The sequence below is a fragment of the Ciconia boyciana genome, chromosome 4 (assembly GCF_034638445.1).
Source record: "Ciconia boyciana chromosome 4, ASM3463844v1, whole genome shotgun sequence".
NCBI lineage: Eukaryota > Metazoa > Chordata > Aves > Ciconiiformes > Ciconiidae > Ciconia > Ciconia boyciana.
The window spans coordinates 80,206,986-80,229,493 of record NC_132937.1 but is presented as its reverse complement, the minus strand read 5'-3'; the positions used below and the strand labels follow the sequence as shown (position 1 = coordinate 80,229,493).

The window sequence follows — 22,508 nt, the reverse complement described above, 5'->3', positions numbered from 1 at the left end:
AATAAATATAGGTCCCTTAATAGTCTCTGATCAGGGGCTAAAGAATGCATTCATTATGGAAAAGAAAGACTTTGGAATTAACTGAGTCTCTGCTGTGCTTATGAGTCACAATGAAATAAGGCTTCTTGGGAACATCTTGTAAGTAACAGATTATGGAATTACACTGTCTTGGAACTAGATTTTATTTTGTGCAGTTTGTTCTAAAACAAAACACGGAAGAGAACAAAGAGCTCTGCTGGTGAATTGCATGTCTCTGAGCTGCTTTTTTCCACTTCTTGTTCATCTGAAACGTGACTACCACCAAAATGAAACGGCATGGTTTTTTAGAGCATTTGTTCTGATATGCTTAATCATTGCTGATGTGTCTTAACAGCAAATTCCTTTTAAAATTAAATCATATTTCTAATACAGCAAACAGACACCTAACTTTCAGTAGTAGCCAAGAAAACAATTCCACTCTGACAAGGTGCAATCAGGAAGAGATTTTATATAACACTGCAAGTAATAAATAAAATATGCATAGCAAGACTAAATTCAGAATTAGTATACTGTGAAACAAAATACATTAGAATAGTTGAAGAAAGAATTAATTACAGAGTTAGGATATAAACAGTAATGCATCTCAGGCAGAAGCAAACAACAAAACTGAAGGAAAGATAATTGTGGGCTGAGTTTGTTCAAGAGAAACAACGTTCACAGGTGGGAAAATGCATCTGATCTCAGAGGATGGCAATTTAATTACTTGCACAGAGCCAGCACAAGCTTTATGCATGTTAAATCCCACCAAAAAGTAGGGCATTAGAGATACTGTTTGTAGGTATGGCTTGAGGTCTGGACAGAAGTGCATTTTACTGAGTGAACAAGCTCCCTCTACATCTTCCTGATAATCGCAATTCCACAGCCACTCAAGCAAAGGATGCTTTCACAAACAGCAAAATTAGAATAATTTACTGAAATCTTGAAGTGGCAGAAATTCATAAATATACAAACCTGTAAGTATGTGGAAATTTCCTAAGAAAGGTTATTTGCAAAACTATGCCAGGGAGGCGTTACCCAGTCTTAGAGTAAGTAAACAGCACATCTGGTAAACTGAAAGTTGACAGCAGAAAACCTACGTACTAAATACATACTTCATATTCATCTTGGCATCACAAATTCATTGACACCTACGTTAATTACTGTTGTGAACTCTTAAGCTCTTCAGCACCACACCAAATTCCCTTGCACTTCCAATATGTAACCAAACACAAACACATAACCAGTTAACTAAGCATTCTGACTAAAAACTCAACCTTAACTACATTAACATTCTCTATAAACACATTTACAGATACAATCTGTTATTCTGCATATAGGAGACTATGAAGCAGGAATGATATTTCTATATGTGATTTGAAACGAAAAAAAAAAGTGTGGACATCTCTTCTGGTTATACTTAAAAGTGCAAAGGAGATGGCTGTGGAATCAGAGAGTGAATACATTTGGGTAATTTGGTATTAAGAAGGTCCTCAAAGTTTTAAGCATGTGGAGGAAGTAATGCTTCATATTAGCTGACGCTTCACTTCTGATTCGCAGCTTCATCCAAATCACACATCTCATCAAGAACAAAGCTGTCAGGTGGATGAGACTTTGCAAGGCATTACAGTACATGCATGAAGTTACATTTAGGTGGAACTCTACACGATTGTTAGCGACACTTTTATGGCTGTTCATACTATTTAATGAAAGCTAGATGAGAAAAGACAGTTTGGGAGGCATCTAGTAACAAGAGAATAGAAGAGCTTGTAAGAGTCCACCTAAACATTTTTCAGATCATCCCTACAAGTAGTACTGTCTTCATTAGGGAAGGGATATGTTCTCTCCCTCTTCAAGCCTCTTCCAGAAAACAACTAGTTGCAATCAATCTTTTTATTGGAAGAATTTACTGCATTGAATATAATATTGCAAATTTAAAAACTGTCACCCAGAAGTTTACATATGGTAAAAAAATGTGTTATTTGGGTATTTTTGATAAAGAAATATCTTTTGCACAAGCACAAACTATAGTTTGTGCTTGTGCAAACTGATGTAATACTTCTGAAGTTAGTTACCAGAATTTCCAGGATAAAGGACTTACCCGAACATAATATGCAAAGTGCTAGGGGCCATTAGGCAGAAGTTCAGAGCGAACAACAGTTAAGAGTAAAAAAACCCCAACTTTAATTTGCTTTTGCTGTCTCAAAAAGGGTGAAGAACAGGTCTGAAACTTGGCATATTGGCTTAAAATTGCCTGTCATGGCTTGATCCAACCCACTGACCACCGATAAGGAAAACTATCCCAACCTCCTTCTACCAGCCCTAGCTGTTTATTTTCTTTCTGCTGGCTCAGGCAGCACTTCTCCAACTCTGCACTGAGCAAATTCCGCATACTGAATGCAGCACTAATGCTACACTCCCCATCAGTTCTGCTAGGCCAGAGGTGAGCTGGTCCACTGAAGGGTCAGATGAGTGCCAGCTCTCACAGCCAGGAGCATGGACAGAAGAAAACTGCTTTCAGCAGTGCATGCTGTTGATTCTAGGTATAATATGGATCTTTATCCTTAAAAAGAACAAAGAAGCTAATACACTGTTATCTTCTTGGTAATCTGAGTTTCAGTTAAGGGGGATGGAACAGTTCGGAAGTACTCCAAAACGACCATGAAAGAATTCAGCTGTCAGATTATCAGACAAAAGATTTTGCAGTTTCAGAGTCTACTGGTATACTTTCAGAATAAAACCTCATTAATTTGTGGACAAAATGTTCTCTCCTGTGCAGCTTATGCAATTTACTGGGGAAGATATGAAAGTACATCCCTGGGACAATATGGCTGAGAATCTCTTAACTGTCCCTTTTCTTTCCCTCCCCTTTTACCCAAGACACAGCAACTAACTTCCCAAAGCCAAAGACACTAGTCTATGTTTAAACTAGTCTATGCTATAAACTGAAGTTTATAGCATAAACTATACCTGAATTCTGCAGCCAAATCCTGCTTGAAACAATATTCCAATCTCATCAGGAAATCCTGGCAAGGCTTTCAATTTTTAAGCTGTCATCTCGGACAGAGTTTCAAGAATTACCTTTAAACTTTCAGGGGAAAATATTCTGATAGAGAACTGCACATGAAAAATAGATTCATTCCCCTTTAAAGTTTGCAATATTTAGTCAGAAGAGCTTTCACAGAAATTGAGCAATAACCTTAACTGTGGCACACTGCAAGAAACTAAAATGAATATTTTAAGAAGTGAACTAATTAGAATTTGTGGGGAGGTCACGTTTCTGCGTTTCACATCAAGAAGACAAAGCTGTGAGTCAGTCTGAAATGAGCTTTATGACTGTATTTTCAGTATAAACAGATTTTTAAGTGTAGCTTTGATATGTTCTGGATATGGTAAGCTAATTCAAGGACAATTAAAGGTCTGAGCACAAGTCACAAAAGTTCTACCAAAATCTGTAGAAAGAAAGGCAGTGCATCACAGAACAGAAAAATGAGTCTTGGTTTCCTTAGCTCCTTGCTTTTTCTTTGTTTTGCCTTGACATAAAGTCCTCTTACCTGTTGTGGCAACTTCATAAAAATAGAACCAAGGAACAAGAGTAAACCTTTAGCAGCATAAATCAAATCTGACTATCATGAATCTTGCCATCATTAACAAAATCCAAGACCAAATATACTTATTACAGCCTTTTTTCTTTCTTTTTTTTTTTTAATTTTGTATTTCTGGGACTTGTTTTTATAGTTAAGCTTAGAATGTAAATTTGTATCCTCATCACTAACATAAAATCAAACATCATGGATGTCCTTAAATATTCTGAAAGGGTCTTAGTAGATACTAAGTATTTTAGATAAAGAATCAGAGAAATGTAGATCTGGAAGGGATTTCAAAAGATCACCTTAAGCCCATCTCTGCACACAGGCAATATGAAATATACTATAGTCCATCCCTATGAGATGTTTCATAAACCTCTTCTTAAAACTTCTATAATGGAAATTTAACAACTCCCATGGGAAGCATATTTTAGTGTATCACTACCCTTATAATTGGAAAGTTTCTCTCTTTGCTACAAATATAGGTTCATTACAACGATATTAAGAGAAACTTCCCAATTATAATGATCATGAAGTACCTCCAAGACTATCTACAGAAGCCACTACAATTTTCAAAGACATTCTGGTGTTTGATATGCATACAATGTTTTATTGTTTCACCTCATTTTCTGCTGATTCCCTCAGTTATAAAACTGAAATCAGAATTTCTTTACTGAGATTGACTTTACCGTTAAATTCTTAAATTGACAGGACACAGATGGAAAGCTGGTGTTAAACAACTATCCTGGATTACATGGTATATTTTCATATTAGTAGTTAAAAGCCCAGCACAGAAGTATCACATCATTTATAAGAAAAGTGGTCTTGCATTTTAAACTCAAGGACAGAGTTCTGTATTCTACTCCAACAGGAAGTCTTGACTTTGAACACATCACATGATCTCCATTTCATCTTTAAAAGGACACTAATATTCATATTAAAAGTTTTGTGAAGATACTACATGCAAAATATTTCAAATGCTAACACAAGGAGCACTGCTTGTTAACAGATTCACCAGATGATGTAGAAACATGGCATATCTCTAAGCAAATCTGACAGGAAGCGAAGAACGAAAGAGCAAATAAGATACCATTTCTGCCGAACAGGTTTTTTTGGTACTGGCATTTAACTTTATCTAAATTGACTTCTGTTTGCTGACAGTATCTCAATTCTGTTCATAAACAGTGCATGTCTTATGGTGAATTCAAGATAAAATGGATTCATTTCAATATCGGATGAAGTACAAAAGCCACAGATGTGATGCACTCTGCAACGGTGTTAAAGCTACCATAAAGGTAAATTGCTCTATTTCAGGGCTTCCTGAAATCAGGGCATTTTGAATCCTGAATATCAATTATTTAGAATGCTAACTTTAGAATAGTCCAGTTGAGATACAACAAAATTGACATAGTTTCATGGTTTGTTCAGTCATGCACAGAATGGTTAATGTTCTGTTCTCTCATGTTTCTACTTTAAACCAATTCTCATCTAAATTCAGACTATATTTGTATTTTTAAAGCACAAATCTGTCTTTTTGGCATTGTTCTAGCACAAACCATACTCACATCAAAAAGGCTTGAGGCAGCAAATGTTCTGGTTTGTGTACAAAATTGTTTTTCTACTATGGTAACAAATTTCTTGCTGCCATGGGATTCTTGTGATATTTTCCCCTTCATAATTTTTAAAAAATAAATTTAAAAAATGCATGAAGATTTCAGATAGAATTAAAATTTCATCTTATAGTAACTATTTCACATTCTACATTATTTCCCCCAATTAAAAAAAGCTTTTGTTTTACAAATACTATTTTTATACATACAATATTGTTTCAGGCTTGCAGTCATGGAAACAGTTATGCTGCTTGGCTACTGGAAATACCCTGCCTTTAGCCTTGTTATGCACCTGAGATGTGTGAAACTGTCTCAATTACAAATATATTACAGAAGACCTAGGGCCTGATCCTGCAACTGTTATAAGCATCCCACAACAGCCATTTGTCAGTGATAAGGAAGAACGAATACTGGAGGTGCAAGATTCTGCTGGATCAGGCCTTAAGTGTAAGTGCATTATACAACACATTATATGGGACATCTCAAAATAAAATACTGTATTTTTATGTAATGCAGAAGTAACACACACAATTTACATATAGTAATAATTTATTCTGAAATGTTCATTTTAGTCTCTGTTGAGACATCACCCATGTCTCATTAATAAAAGAGCAGCCATCTCACCTCAAATACCAGAATATACAACAAGTTACAGCATAGCAAAAAAATTCTACCTACTTTAAGATAAAATCTAATTCAGGTAAAATAATTTTGTTCAAGGTTTTACAGTTACACAGTTTTTTTTTTTTTTGCAGAGCACAAAGAAAGTGGAAATTGTTACACTATAACTATCTATGCACATTATGTGACCACAGAAATGTTAATCATTACTTCAGAAAATGAACCATCAGTTCCATTCATGCAGAAAAGCAGGCTGGGAAAGCTTGTTCAGCAGAAACCATATTACTGTGAATTTCACAGCCACATGATTAATTATTGGGTTAGATGGACTCAAAAATACTAAAATTGCGTATACTTTTTTGCATAAATAATACCAATTCTTCCCTGATGTAGTTTAGTCAGTCTGTAATCTAGAAATTATTGGTAAAGCAATATGACTGTATCATCTCTATCTGTAATGTTCCATGATTTCAACGACAAGCAATATTTAAAGGATTATGGGATGGGATGCTAATTAAATACATGTTAAACATACTGTACAAATATACTTGCATTAGCAATTTTATTCCAAACTGTCAATCAGGTATTCCTCCAAAATATTACCAGTGAAGACAAAGTATACTATCAAATATGGCTTCCAGAACAAGGACCCTCTAACAAGAATCAAACCTATTTACAACAAATAAAAACAACAGAAAAGTCAATCCCCATTTTTTTAAAGTTTCATTTGAAACAAAATTTCTAAATAGCTGCTGTATATAATACATCAGTTTTATTTATTTTTTGTTGCACTTAAACAGAAGTTACCAGGTAAGAGCCAGAGTGACGTTTAGGACTCTGAGTTCCACTGGAGTCTGGATTTTCAGACTTGGAGTCACGTTTCTTCGTGCTGTTATTTACTGGTGTTGGTATTTGTGATGGCCGAGCAGAACTATTGTCCACACTACTCTTCCTGCGGCTTGGATTGTAGTTGAAAGGAGTCACTCTTGCTGCAACAGCACCAATGGGGGAGCTATGTTTGCTTGAGCTACTGGAACTGAACGGTGTACGCTCACTTACAGTACTTTCATTATTTTCTGGTGCAGGAACAGGATTATTCTGCAGAGGCTTTGTTTCAGTGCCTTTCTTGTCTGGACTGTCTATCTGAAAGAAAGAGTTCAGACGGTTTTCTAAACCAATGGTACGAACAGGAACACCTCCATTCCCTGGGGTTTGTTTTTCTTGAATCTCTTTAGAATCTTTACCATTCATACCCCCTTTCTCTGAAACACTGTCAATAACAGGGGGAGTATTTCCAGTTGGGGACCTTCCAGATCGAGGATTGTTAATTGGGCAGTCCTCTATCCTCACCCACACATCCTCTGTCTTAGAGACAGCTGGTGCCATCTGATAGATGAGAGTTTTGGAATCGGAGCCATTTGTGGCACCCAAGGAAGAATGCTGAGGATCATTCATTATCTGAGGAATTTCATTTTCTTTTATTTTTCTCCAAGTACCTTTTGCTGGTGCTTGGCTTTCTTTACTTTGCTTGTGTCCAGAAATAGAACTTCCATGTTGCTTTTCATCTTCACTTTTTGCCTTTTCACTGGATTCTGAAGAAGCTGACAGAATTGAGGAGGAACTTCCAGTTCTTCGCCAAGTGCTTACACGAGGAAGTGACGAGGAATGCTTACTATGCTCACGCTTCCATGTTCCTGATCTATTGATGGGCAATCTAGATGGACTCTCAGAATGAGAACGAGCTATATCATGACGTTTTGCTGGCCTCCCATCATATTCTACAGAAGGGCTCAGATTAGGGGGTAGTTTTCGCCAACCACTAGTCTGGGCAGTTGAATGAGTGGATAGAGACATATCAGGAAGAGACGGACTTAAAACTGGGGTCTGTAGTTGGGACCTTGTGGGAGAATCAGGCCTGGAAGGAGACAGAGATTCAAATGAAGCTGACTCTTCTAATTTCCGTCTTAGAGTTGGGCTTGGAGCTTCTTTAATAAAAGTTGACTGACGAACAAGAACAGGTCTCTCGGATCTGTCAGATTCACTTCCGCTAGATTTTGTGGATGACATTCTGGATAGTTCAGTCTTTTTGTTTGATCCACCACTGCTGAGAGCTTGGTTTAACCCTTTTGAAGCAGACTCACTTCGTGGAATGCTACTGGTACTCTTAGGTAAGGCAGTTTGCTTTGTAAGGTTTTGTTGGCTCATCTGCCTGCCTGGTGATGTATATGACATTCTACCTGAACTTGAAGATTTAGTTGAAGCTGTGCTAGGAGATGATGTCCTTGGCAACTGAGACAGTTTGTTGGGAGGACTTATACCATTTCTTCCTGGGGAAATTGAGTTTCGGCCGGGAGATTGCAGAGGCCTACTTAATGGCTGCTGTTGAGGTCTAGAAGGAGTGGAGTCTCTAGATCCTGATCTAGACGGTCCTTTACTTGATCCACTCTGGTTCAGCCCTGATGGTTGCCTAGTTACAGGAGCTGGCTCAGGTTTCACTGATGACTTGACTCCTCTTGGAGAACTAGTCAAACTTTGGCCCTCACTGGGACTCTTGGAGTTCGTGTTTTTCAGTGGTGGACCTTTTTTGGAAACAGGACTAGTACTTGAAGAACTGTTTCGAACTCCTGGAATATGGATCATTGTCCTACCACGTGAAATTGAAGGCACACTTGACTGTTGCGGTTGCTTCAACTGGCTTGAAACTTCTGAATTGGAGCGAGCTTTTCCTGTAATTATACTTTTATACACTTTCTTCCCTCCTTTGATTCCCCTACTTTCAGATTCTACTTTTTTAGATTCCAGTGTACTCTTCTCTCCTGGCTTAAGAATTCTTGGACCTTTATTACTAGTGAAAGGTTTTTCTTCTTGGTCTGGAGTAAGATGAAATGGTGACCCTAGAGAAATACCAGATTTTAATGAAAGGATAGAATCAGAGTCTGATGAAGCTTGTCTAGACAGCGATGCAGCAGCCGCAGCCTGATGCAAGCTACTAACTATAGAATTTGCACCTTCTTGTATAGCTTTCCAATCAAAGTTCTCTGAATCAGGTGAGAAACCATGTTCTGAATCCGGCCTCTGTATCTCTCTCAAATCCAGTGTTAAATCTTCTGCCAATATACCACCTGTATTTCTGGAATTATTTTTTTCACTTTCACTCTTTATTCTTGAGGGTTTTTTCTTTTTAGGCATAGCAGAACTAATGCATTCCTGCAAAAGATCATCTTCTGAGTCAATACTAAGAGAACTCAGAGAGCTGTTTCTAGAGAAACATACAGGAGTATCTTCAACATGAAATGATTTTGGTGCATAACCAGAAGTCTGTGGTCTGTTTGATTCCATCTGTGAGTCAGAAGCCTCAGTATGTTTTGCAGGTTCCCCTTCTTTGTTGTTATTGTTTTCTTGGTCGATATCACTGAGGGAACTAAGAGATGAATTGCGAGAAAAACAAACAGGTGTGTTTTCAATAGCGAAATTCTGCATTTTCTCATCTGTAGCTGCTCCTCTATCTGGAATATCTTTAGTTGACTGAGAGAAAGTTTTAGGCTGGCTTCTGCCTGTTGGGTGTTTTTGACAAACTTGTGCCCTGTTACTTAACTGCTGATTGGAAGACTGTTCTGGATTAGTGCAGTCTTTAGTTTCTGTTTCCTTTGCTTCTTTTCCTTTTCTTAATTCTGCCTTCTCCCTTGAAAGGTCAACATCATCATCATCAAAATCTAAAGAACTTAGGGAATCATTCCGTGAAAAACAATAAGGAGTTCCCTCAATAGGTGTGTAATGATGAGGGGAATCAAATGCAAAGCTTCCTCTTACACGCTCTTCATTATTTGGCAATTTGTCATTAAAATCTCTTGAATTATTTTTAAGATTCTGTTTCTTTGTGTCTCTGTTCTCTGGATAGCTTCTTTCATTATTAATATTGCTTTTAGGCTCTGTGGTTTTTCGTATACGTGCTCTGTATTCATTATTTTGGGGAACAGGCTTTACTGGTGATGTTGGCTTCTTTTTCTCACCTTCTGGTTGGTTTTTATTACTTAGAGATGAAGATGCTTGTTGAATTTGATCCATTATCTTCTTCACTCTAAAAGGTTTGTGACTTTTTCCTTTTGGCATAGCTGAGTTAATGCACTCAGCTAGAATATCACCCTCTTCTGTTTTGTCATCATCCAGGCCTGGGGGAGTCACAGTTGAGCTTTTTGCTCTCTGAGAGTCATCAGTACTTCTACCTTCTGTAGGAATGGTGTCTCGCTTTTCAAATTCCCCGGACTCTGCTCCCATACCCACACTGTCTACATTAGCCAACTCACTTGGGGGCGATTCTATTGTGAGATCACTCAGAGAAGTAGCTGTTGAAAAATTTATTGGTGTACCCTCAACACAATATACCCGTGGCATATCATCTCCCGGTGTAAAACTCACATGCTTTTGGGATTGCAATCTGCTTTGTGAAGGCAAAAGTTTGTAAACTGGCAACTGGCTGGGCTTTCTGGCTACAGGAGGAGGTATTTTTGGAGCAGATGCTTGAGAAGGCTTTTTGGCTTTACGTGAAGACTTTGTTGGCATTGCAGAAATAATACATGCTTCCAGTATTTCAATATCATCATCATCATCAGAATCATCCAGAATGTCTTTTTCTGCTTCGGAAGGCTTCTCTGCTTTCTTCTCTTGGTTATCCTTTGTATCATCTGACTGTTCAGGTTCTGCCTCATTTCCATGTTCATTTTCATGAACCGGAGGCATTATTCTTAACTCTACATCTTTCTGTATAAACGGCTCATCAAGACTCAGAGCACTCAGGCTAGAAGAGCAAGAAAACCCATCCGGTGTACTTTCTGTGGCAAAATGTAATAGTGTATCAGCATCTGGCAGTACCTGAACTCTTTGAACAGCTGCATTTACAGCTGCCTGTCTAGGACCAGGCTCTCTCTTTTCTGCACTAGGTACTTTACCTTTAGCTACATCTCTTTTTACTTGAACTCCTTGAGCAGGGGGTGGCGTTTTACTTCTGCTTGGAGGCATTGTTTGTCCTGGGCTGTCTGGAAGGTCACTGGGACTTATAATACCACTTACCATGCCACTGCAAGGCTCACTTTGAACTGAACTAGCAATTGAACGGCTTTCAAAACTATCCAGGGAACTTACAGAAGTACATCTGCTGAACATGAGTGGTGTTTCCTGCACATAATGTTCTGGTGGGCTTTTAGGAGTCTGTGCACCACTCTTCGAGGGAGATTTGGCACCTGAAGAAAATTCAACAGCTTTATGTCTAGAAGAATCAGAAGGAGACAAACTAGAAGTCTGAAGTCTACTGGATTTTGTTCTGATGTGTTGTGATGTTGATGTGATTTCACTTACTGCACCTTCTGTAGATAGAGCCCCACTGTTTTCCTTTAGTTCTGCTATCTGTAGTGAGTTACTAGCATCTGTCACACGTGTGGATTGATCACGTCCTATTTCATCTTCAGCTGATGACAAAGATGACAAAGAGCTACACCTTGAGAAACATATTGGGGTATCTTCCACACAGTAAGTTTGTATAGTTTCCTGATTAATAGAGGGAGTTTTACAGGAGGCAGTCTTTTGTGCATGACCACCTCTGCTCTGTGCAGAATTTGGGTGAAGCTGATTCTGTCTCTTTGAACAAGCTGAGGGGGCTGACGTGTTCCCACTGCTTGAGGAAATATGGTCAGTTTTAGTGCTTTGCACTGAAGAAGTCTTTGAAAAAGTAAAAGATGGCTTCTGAGAAGGAGGAACTTCTGTTGAGTATTTTAAACTATAATCAATAGGCTGATCGACATGATGTTCCTCTTCATTGTACTTTATGCTATAATTAGTTGGTCTGTCTTCCTCTTCATGTTGTTCCTCCTCAGAATAACGTTCACTATAGTTGGTTGGCTTATCATCATCATAATCATCAACATGGCACAAGGACTGGTTTACTTTCTGATTCATTCCAAGAGTTGAGCCTACTCTGTTCTGATCTGAACCATTGGATCCTCTCGATCGAAAGGAAGAAACACACTCTTGCTGTCCAAAAGGTGACTGATATTTCATGTGTTTATCATCTCCACTTTCAGTGTACACAGGGTAGGCTGCATTTTGGCTCCTTGACTGCCTTTGTTCATTTTGTTTCATTTCATCATCTATTATATGTTTAGGCCTTGCCCATCTTTCATTCTGAGAGGGACTTTGCCTTCCAGAATTTAACTGTTCATCTGAGTATTTAAGACTATAATTAATAGGAGTGTCTAGCTCTCCATCATTGTCATCCATATGATTTGCACTATGAATCTTATGTGCTAAGTCAGCTGGATATTGACCGTAACTACAAAATTTACTTTCATCATCTTCAGAATAAGATTCAATGGAAGGTTTCATTTGGCCTCGTTTACCATAGCCATCACTGCTGCTGACGCTATTTAAACTATCATTTGAAGCTCTCTTGTATTCCATTTTTGTATAAGGCACAGGACATGTCCTGTTTGAATTCTCAGATTTAGGAAAGTATGTATTTGAGTGAGTATGGGCAGTGGCTGATCTCCTCGGGGCATTTCTGTCTTCTGTCAAACAGTGAATTTCAGAAGTGGAACCAGAACTTCTGTCTTCTTGTGGAATATGCATGCTTGTTACTTCTTCCATAACTTTGGCGATCTGAGCCGCAGCAGTAGAAATCTGCATTCCAATTCTCTTAGAGGAGTTCCCAGTATTCTCTGCAGCTGGATGATAGGTATTTAAACCTACTGCTCGATCCCTATCAAGACTTCTGTCTTTCTCAGATCGAGAATTTTCTATGTTTCCTCTACTGGAAGAGGAGGAGCCAGGCAGTACTGTAGTATTTAAATATGGCGAAAGTACAGTCATATTACCAGCATTAAAACTCTCTGATCTGCATATACCATCGTCATGTCGACTGGAGTCCAAGACATACTCACTGTATATATTTTGCTTATGTCTTTGCTTATTACGGTGAGATGCTTTCGGGCTTAAATTATCAATGTTGTCAAAAGTCTCTGATAAATGCTGAGCATCTAATTCTGCTTCCAATGCCTTTTGTTTTCTGACATGAAGAGATGGTAAGCTTGATCCTGGAGACATAATGTTGGCATCTTTATATTTTGCTGGCCTGTTTGCCATGAGGTTTCTTAGAGCTGCAGCACTACCCATGGCTATCATTTTGTGTTTTGAGTGAATGAGATTTTTCAGCATGCTGACTGCTCCCATGTCCCACAGTGCCTCCTGATCCTTCGCATTTCGTGCAGAAAGATTCCACAGGGTCCCACATGCATTACTGACTATTGTCAAACTGTGTGACTTCAAGTGTTGTAACAAGGTTTGTAGGCAGCTGTTCTCTCGCAAAATTTGCCTGGTGTTGCATAATTGAAAACAAACATCAGTAAGTGGCATTTCAAAAGGATAAGAGACAGAGCAAAACAAAAACCTATTATGCTAGAGGCAATTTTTGCCCTTAGAAAGGATAATAATGAATTCTCCAGTGCAAATTTATCTCATATTTCCTCTAGCTTTCATCTGAATGCTAATCAAATCCTATTACAAATATGAATAGTTAGCTTTTAGTACAGTACATCATTAACAAGCAGCAGGTATTAATCTGTTTGCATATTCCTGTTACTTAGGTGAAATACTCGTCTTATCAAATGCATTAAAATTTAAGTGTACTTAATTACTATACTTAATACATGCATTCATATTAAGACTCAGTCATAGAAACTGTCTACTAAATATACATGTGGAACTGCTAAAGATTTTCAGAAAAAGTATACCCACCTGTGGTCCTCATTAGTAGCAATTAAGCTAGAAACATTTCTTAATATTCCTCCTCCACTTTCTATGATGGCTAAAGTGTTTGTTTGGCTCCGGTATGTCAGTGTGCCGACTAGAAATGCAAGAGCACCATCAACAGCACATATATCAGCTTTGTTCTCAGTACAGTGTGCTGACAAATTCCATAAGGCACTCAGAACACTTTTTAGGGTGGATTCCTAGGAAAATAACAAAATGACAGAATTTGAGAAGTTTTCAGCTATTGATCACAAGCTCTCAGAAATACGTAAGTTAGCTTTATGGAGTTATATATATTCCGATTTCTGCTTTCTGGGCTGGTAAGCTAGATGCAGGCAGCAGTGCACACAAATATTTTTGTTTGCTTCTCTCCTTCCTTCAGCTATGGATTTTTAGTATTGCTTGCCCCAAAGTTTTCAGAAATATGTGCCACAATACGTGTGAGCTGCCATAATGGTAAAAATGGCTTGAAGACTAACTGGCAGGGGAATCTGGGATGGAATATAATCCTGTCTGGATACCAAAAATATATCCAGAAAATTACAGAAGTTGTAGTTATCTATTCATTAACTCAAAAGAGGTTTTATTAAATTGCAAAATTATAAAAAAGGCTATTGCAACACCATAGCTCATGAAACTGAAGAGCAAAAGCTGTCAACCCTCATAAATAAAATTACAGGAATACTAGTAGTTTTGAGATGTCATTGCTACATTGTGGTCTGGTGCCATGTTAACTTGAAGCAACTCGCTTCTTCAAAGCAAGTGACTTAAACCACCCCAACTATTTGACCAATTGCTTTTATCAGAAAGGACAACAATATTTGTGTTTTGTGTAAAATAAATACAATCTCTCCAAAATTTATCTTAATCATTTATACAGGATACCTTCTTAACTTCTAAAGCACATTCCATCAATGCTTTCACACTTCCAACCTCTCTTAGAGTCTTTTTACTGTTTACATCTGCTCGCCAGGACAAGTTCCTCAATACACTTGCAATGACCTGCAAAATGTGAAAGAAAAATAATGTATCTCAATATGGTTATGTCTTTAGCAGGTTATCAGACTTTCCTCCTGGATTTCTGGAATGCTATGGATTAATTAACAGTGGTCACGTTCAGCTACTGAACTAGCCCTTTGCTAAAATCTGCTTTTTGTTGTGTTGCCTGCTAGACTGTTGTAACTTTTCAGTATGAAGTTTGATCAAAGGTACTGGCTTTTGTGTGTGGGTACCTAAAACAAAGATTTGAAATCAGGTTCCCTGCTTTCCACAGTGCTTGAAAAATTGGTCCAAAAATCCAGATTTTTGCTCTACTCTGATGTCTGCACTAGACTTACATAATCTCAGGAGAGATTTATATAATCTTTTTCTCGGCTTTTCTACTTGTAAAACAGAACAATAACACTTGCCTGTCCCTCAGATGGTATAATTACTTTGATTAGTGTTTATAAAGCTCTTTAAAGTCTTTTAAAAATATACTGTTTCTTTTACAATCGGAATGGTTATCTATAGAAGATGAGTAGCCATTCAGCCTATGTCCTTGTCCTTGGCAGCAGCTACACTGAGATAGGCTGTCACTATAGTGGACAGTCATTACTTATTAAACTCCATCCATTTATGGGCTGCAGTAGGCATGTATAACCCTCATGAAATATACTGGATAGAAAACTTTTACCTATGGATGTTCTCATTATCACAGAAGTGCATAAGCTTGTTAGATTATGTGATGAGAATGCTCCCCTGCTCACACCCGCAAGGGAGCACAGGGAGGCGGCGGCAGGTGGAAGAGCCAGCAATACCCTGCCCTGGCTGCTCCCAGGCCCACCACAGGAGCCATCAGCCTGTCAGAGACCCACCTCAACGTGCCCAGAGGAGCGCAGGGGCCCAAAGGCAGGCGGGAACCCAAACTACGGGCTCAGAGGAGGGGGCACCCGGTCCGGGCTCTCCCCGGAGACCTGCAGCCCCATGGCCCAGGCGTGACACCCATTCAGGGAAGTCAATGGGAGCAGCTCTCTGCACCTTTTGGACTGAGGCAGGTCAGCCCACAAAGTCCTGGCCTAGAGATGTGGGACACATTATGGAATCCCGGCGAAGAGCATTCTGGGACTGTAGAAGACTTATTATGGGATGGGAGGACCCAAAGGTTCCAAAGGCAGGAAAAACGATGGATCTAGGTGATTCAGGGAGGTACAAGCATGGGAAAACACAGGGATAAGGGGACCGAAAGGCACAGTTGCATCTGAACAGTCAGCTGGCTGATACACTTGTCTGGCCATGCCCTTTGCCTGATGAGCACAGTGTGTCCCATATTCTTACTAAATCCCATTTCTAACTTTTCCTGAGTGAGGGTCTTCCTGGTCCATGTGCGTGCATGTCTATGGGGGTCTACGGGCCAGTGGCTGGAGACACACCACAGCTCAGAGGGCCCATGTGACTTCCTTTTCAGTAATACTAAATATACTTAATAACTGCCCTAATACCAAATCAGAGAGTTTACCCAATAACCTCTATTGTAAGTCTAATTATTTTCTCAATTGTAACTATCTAGCTCTTCCTCTAGTGGAGAAAATTTTTTGTGAACAGTGTTTTAAGAGATAAAGTTGATTTTACTTAAAATTTTTCTTTTATATATGATGATTCACTCAAACTGCAAAGAAAAGAGGGTTTTCCTTTCCAAAAGCTGTTCCAGTTTGTTTACAGTACCTATTCATTAAAATGGCTTATAATTTAATATTTAATAATTTAAAACAAGTTCCATACCAATGAAGAACAGTTCCATGACCTCAACTCTTAGGATCACCTAAGCACTTCCTAAAGACTTTATTTTCAGGCTGCTTTCTTTACACAGCAGGAGCCATTGGAAGAGACACTCAGGTGTCACACCAAACACTTTCCTCATACTTAGAAAGCTTATTTGGGAGGTGGTGGTGTTGAAAGTAGTTATGTACAACTTGTCAAGTCAAATGCAGATTCTCTTGAAATACACCTTCCTCTACTGTTATTCCCCTATTATTTACTTGCTGCAACTGTAGGAGGAGCCACCATACTGTATTAACCCTCCGGGTAATCCCAGTCCATTAGCACCATCACTAGTAAACTCAATTAGAGAATCTAAGATTGGTCAAACTTATCTTTAACACTGCACTTCCACTAACAGATCAGGGTCATAAAAATGAGTTTTATAGCCCATGTGTTATATGTGCTTTGGAAAAAAAAAACAGAATATGACCCACAGTTAAGCATTTTTACAAGGAAGTTGTACTTCATAATTTGTGGAAGGAGTACAGGTACAAACTTTACATCAAACTTAAGGCATACAAGACAAGAACAACAATTACAAAAAAAAATCAGGCTGGGATGAATGAAGCATATTTCAAAGACAGCACCTAATTAAAAAAAGAGAAGGCTGGGTATGGACAGCACACGAGGAACTTCATGAAGATGACAGAATTCAACTATAAAAATAACTGGTGGCGAGGCTGAATGAGTAGAAGAAACGTAAATATCACGAAAGGAGAGCAGAAATGCTAAAGAAATATTTAATCTCAAAAGGACATTACCTGCTGTAAGTCTTCACTTTCAGATTTCAGTTGGGCTACAAGAGCTCTCATGCAGCCCTTCATAGAACATAACGTAGCCTGTTAGGAATCAGAAGAAAAAAGAAAGTGAATACTATTAAATGACAGGTTAGGTGGCTTGCTTCTGTACAATGTTCTGATATTTTAAGCTAATCATACCTGAAGTTCAATAAAAGCTTAGTAAAATATGTTGCTGACAATAAATACTTGGTTTACAACTACTAAAAAGTTAAGCGTAACTATCAGTTTCTATTCTGGACAATATGTAAGTGGTAAAATTGTGCTAAAGTTTGTACTTTTTACAACAGATCCAAAACTGGATCTGGAACTTTAATACCTTAGAAGCCTTCTTTACTATGCACCATATAAAAATCATCTGTGAGCTGACAATGTGTTGTTATCTACTGTCTACTGAGTCTCACAATCGTATTTATTTTCTTTCAAATAAACATAGTACAAAAAATAATATGAATATTTTAAACTGACACAAATATAACAATATGTCTGACATTTGAAGAACAACTGCTTAAGAATACAATAGCAATTGAAAAACTGTAAGGCTTATGTTGGAAATTGTTTGTGACAAAGCACAATTAAAAATTATTCAAAAACAAAGTATGTGTTGGAACTGTACTACTTGTCAGCTGGACAGCATGTACATTTACATCTCCGAGTGATTTAGTTTATGCTATAAACCCAGTAACCGCAGCCCTGTAGTGGTTACTGATTGGATGATGTAAAGAGCCAATATTTTGTGAAGCAATTCATTTGCAGAAAGGATTTATGCTTTACTCTCATCTAAAACTTGGAACAAAAAGCAAGTTATGTGAAGCCTGTTATTTCCATTCACTCCTGAAATGTCTTCCTCTAGAGTAGAAAGCTCTTCTCAGTATGAAGTTATTTTAAGACCCATAGCTTGGCAAACTCTTGGGCAAGAAATTATTGAAACTTTCTATCTTTTGAAAGCGAGGTCCTTGCCAGAAATTAGGGAACCTATTTTCTCTTATAATAATTTGAAGTAGTGCCCATTATGAGCCAGATACGCTACAAATATTTAAAAGCAAGCTCCAGCCTGAAGAAGTTTGCAAAATGTCATCAGACAGTAATAGTATTGTTAAATAACTGACAACTTTACAAAATTTGACTCAATTAGCAGTTTTAGTTCAACATCCTCAGAAAAATCAGTCACTATCCGTAATCATGGGTCCATAATCATTATGTGCTATACTAATCTAATGCTCATTAAAAAATTAAGCCAGTAGATAAAATCCTTACTTTCAGTGACAAATTAAAAGTGATTTAATTTCATATGAGAGTTGATACTATACTTGCATGATACAACATTCAGTTTGTGGTGCTCTCTATCAGGAACAGGATGGAATGACAGAGGTATTTTGAACTTCTGTCTTGAGCTCACTCAATATCCTATCCTGGAGATTTTCATCAACTGTCTTGAGAACTACAATTCAAACATAGCAATGAACTGAAATTACTATATGTTTATAATTCTACTCTTACCTTGTTTGCTACATCTCCAAAAGTCAAGTTTGTCAGAGCCATTCCAGCATACCTCCTTAAGGTAACACTATAGTGATCATTTGTAAGTCCATACATTTCACAATCCACTTGCAACAGTTCAGCAATGGCCTGCAAACCTCCTTTAAAAACAAATAAGAAAATAAATAATATCTGTACTCTAATATAAGGAGTACAGTACATATATACCAAGGAGCAAATTGCATGTATATGTATGGAACAAATTGCAAACATCTGAAAACCAGAAGGCTCAGAAAGGTAAATAAATTGTTAAATACTGACTCTGGATCTTGAATCCTGTGGTTAGTAGCAGCTGAAAGCTATGACAGCATGACTATGAGATTCCAGGGGAAAATGGGAACAGGAGGGAACAGGACACATAATTATGAGGAAGAAAAACACACTCATCTCTTAATTCCACCCAGCCAAAATCATGTTTGACCGATGAACTTGCACCACTTACACAGAAGGCTATTTAGTAAATCTGAAAATTACTGATTTAATTATTATCACTGAATGTTATTTTCTGAGAGAAATACACAGAATACTTTAATTGATAATGAAAAGTGGCAAATTAAGGAAAATTGCATGCACTGAATTTACTGAGCATGGACTAAAAAAAATCAGGCTGTTAAACAGGAACCAATTCATGACAAAAAAGAAAAAACAACAAAATCCAAAACATCAAGAAAAAACCTCCCACCCTGGAAAGTAGTCTCCATTGTAAGTCCAATACTTCTAAAATTGCAAGTATTTCCATAATAATAATAGTCCTCCAAAATTCACAACTCATGCCAGAAAAAAGAGTAACTGACGTAACAATTTATCCACTGGGAAATGGTCTAGATAATTTAAATTGTGTTAATCACTTAGAGGGCAACAACTGACACAAAGGAACTGATGATCTGTTTAAACTAGTAGTGAAAAAAGCCATATATCCAGTGAGGTACACGAGGACTGTCAGCATTTCCAACAAGCTTCTCAAAGGAAGTCAGAGAAATAAATTTGGTCTTACCAAGCTCGTTCATTGCATGCCTGTGTTCTTCATCAAATGAAAGTTTCATCAAAACACACACTGCAGGACAGATTTGATGATCCACTGGAGCAGGCACTGATCCAGAAATAGGTAACAATTAGTATTTCCTAGGTGATTTTTGTCTAGATCATAAGTTTTCCAAAGCTAATCTAATCTTAAGATAAACCAACTGCAGTTTTGTTCAGGGTTTGTATCTTTCCAGTAATCCACAAACAGACAATTAGTTAAGAATGTTACTAACAAGTGTGTGTACTAGAAATTTATTTGATGCTGAAAAAGAAATTAGAGAGAATCCTGAATGTATATATCAATTAAGAAATATGACGCCTAGTACAAACAAATTATCTTACTACTTTTAAAAATTAATAATCTTAACAAAAAAAGTTAATACAGTTAAATATTCTGGTGGCATTAAATAATACACCACCTAACGTGAAGCTGTTTCTTTGGTTGTTATGTCCTTATGAATGGTTAGTTAAACTCTTTGTTTCATAACTGAGAAGTTTTTACATTCATGATTTTGTGAGCTAGATTCTGGCTAATGCACAAATGGTATCGGTACACCTTGTTGAGAGCCCCACTCCTGCTAAATGGTTCTTACGGTAAACTCCAACAACCATGACGCAGCCCACTGATTTCAGTAGTGCTTCTGTCATGGACACCTACAGCCTGTATTTACAAAATACCCTCAATTCAGAAAAGCGGCCAAGCAATCCAGAAGGTCAAATCTTTTTTCTATCTGTTCCCTGAGAAAACTCCTATTCACTTATATTGTCACTTCTCTCTTATTTTAATACCGAAATATTTCTTATGTGCAACATTATAAATAACAGTTCATCTTATATTGAATAGATTGAGATTATTTAATTTGTACTCTCTGTCCCTCTCCTAAATGAAATGTGCTATCTCCTGAATACATCTGCATGAAAAGCAAATTGGGGTTACTTATTTAGATATGTTTCATTATCCACTAAAATGTAAAATAGAATGAGTAGATATTCAATATTCATTTACAGATTATAGATATGAAACACTAGAATTATTATCTGGAAAGCATATCAAGGTCTATGATTTAAATAACAAGTTTATAAGTAGGGTATCATATCTGTAATAGATATTATTTCCTAACACTACAGAGGATATTATTTCCTAACACTACAAACACTACTACCTCAACTTAAAAAAAAAAAATAAAAAAAAAAACACACACACACATATATATAAGAAAACTCACATACATTCAATAAGAAGTCAGATTAAAGTTGTACTTTCTGTAAATTCACTGTTTTCAATATATCCTTGAAACATTTTTATACGGCTTGCAGAACCTACTTGGGTTTTTGTCTTGGTCCATGCCTTGTTCATGTGCTTCCTGCCATTCCCAACATGTTTCACAATAAGCACGGATCTGCTCCAAAAGATGGAGCACGCGGATTTCCCGTCTGCCTCGCTTATCATCGGGCTGGGAGTGAATGATGTTATGCAGTGCTGCGCTGGCTCTGGCACGGGCCTCTTTACTACCACGAGAGTTTCCTAACAAGACAGAGTCTTTATCGTTGCCATGTAAAAGCTGGATGAGGAGAGGAAGACATCCAGACTGACGCATGGCTATGCAGCTGTCTTGGGAGCTAGACATTGCTAGCAATGTTCTTGACATGTCATCTTTATCATGAGTACCAAGCATTGATAATAATGAATACACCATTTCCACCTGCAGGTCAAATGATTTTAAAAATACAGTTACATTTAAAAAATACACATTAAATTAAATTAAAATGAAATTTGAATGGTACACATGAGCAAAAAACCCTTATTTAATGGCACAAAACACTGTGCTATTTAGAAATAATTAAGTACTATCACTACTTTAGCATTCATAATCTTAATAAATTTCACTTAGTGGTTAAATAGCTAGAAGAACTGGGTGGTAGCTGTATGTAACTGTATTAATCTACAAGACCAATGGCAGAGACATCTAAATTTCCATCGTACAAAAGGCTTAAATAAACATACTAATGAAAGTGTTTGAGAAATCTAAAATATATTTAAAATTAATTCTGTCTCAAAAAAATGAGTATGAATCTGTATGAATCACATTTTCATGTAAAGATGCTCTTCAGTGAAAAACTATTTGCTATGTGGCATTAAATACAATTATTCTAGACAAAGGATAAGAATGATTACATGAATTTTTAATTTACATTGTGCTAAAAAAATCTTACATCCATGGCTTTTAAAGTTTTCCTTTAAAACTATTTCAAATTAAATAATCATATTTTGTTATGATGACTGACTTGCATATGGACCAGATTTACAGCAAATGCAAAACTGAAGAGTTAAATTAACACTTTTTCAAGTTTACATGGATAAAACCAGTAAAGCAAACAAATGCTCATTTAATGTATATAAAATACTGAGCATTTGTCAAGTTAAACCAAGCCATGAAAACCTAGCATTACACATTTAACTTGGAGTAACCAACTTTCCATTAAAAAATAGCAATTTTTGAGGGATTCCCTTGGCTGTCGTGTAATACAGTGGTCAACGCACTATTTGGTTTTGTCTTTCCCATTCTGTTTTCTGCAATAATAGCTTTAGATCAAGAAATCGTTTGGTTCTTCTAGTGAACTTTTAGTAGAATAACAGGATGTAGAGGATGATTTTAGATACCATCTAGAAACTCCAAACTCCTAAAGCCAAGATAAACAGGAACATTCAAAATCAAAGC

At 37.3% G+C, this 22,508-nt stretch overlaps 1 protein-coding gene across 7 annotated transcripts in view; it reads right to left on the bottom strand.

Annotated features, from left to right (window-relative positions):
- Nucleotides 1-585: 585 nt before the first annotated feature.
- Nucleotides 586-22,508, bottom strand: part of APC (APC regulator of WNT signaling pathway) — a 101,276-nt gene continuing 79,353 nt past the window's right edge. For all 7 annotated transcript variants that reach the window (XM_072860302.1, XM_072860309.1, XM_072860305.1 and 4 more), the window contains 7 exons: nt 21,113-21,491; nt 19,760-19,855; nt 18,727-18,866; nt 17,191-17,268; nt 14,516-14,632; nt 13,616-13,830; nt 586-13,193 (listed from right to left, as the gene is read on the bottom strand). In XM_072860302.1, the coding sequence (XP_072716403.1) occupies nt 6,626-13,193; nt 13,616-13,830; nt 14,516-14,632; nt 17,191-17,268; nt 18,727-18,866; nt 19,760-19,855; nt 21,113-21,491 (7,593 nt within the window). In that variant the 3' untranslated portion in view covers nt 586-6,625. The remainder of the gene's footprint in view (nt 13,194-13,615; nt 13,831-14,515; nt 14,633-17,190; nt 17,269-18,726; nt 18,867-19,759; nt 19,856-21,112; nt 21,492-22,508) is intronic.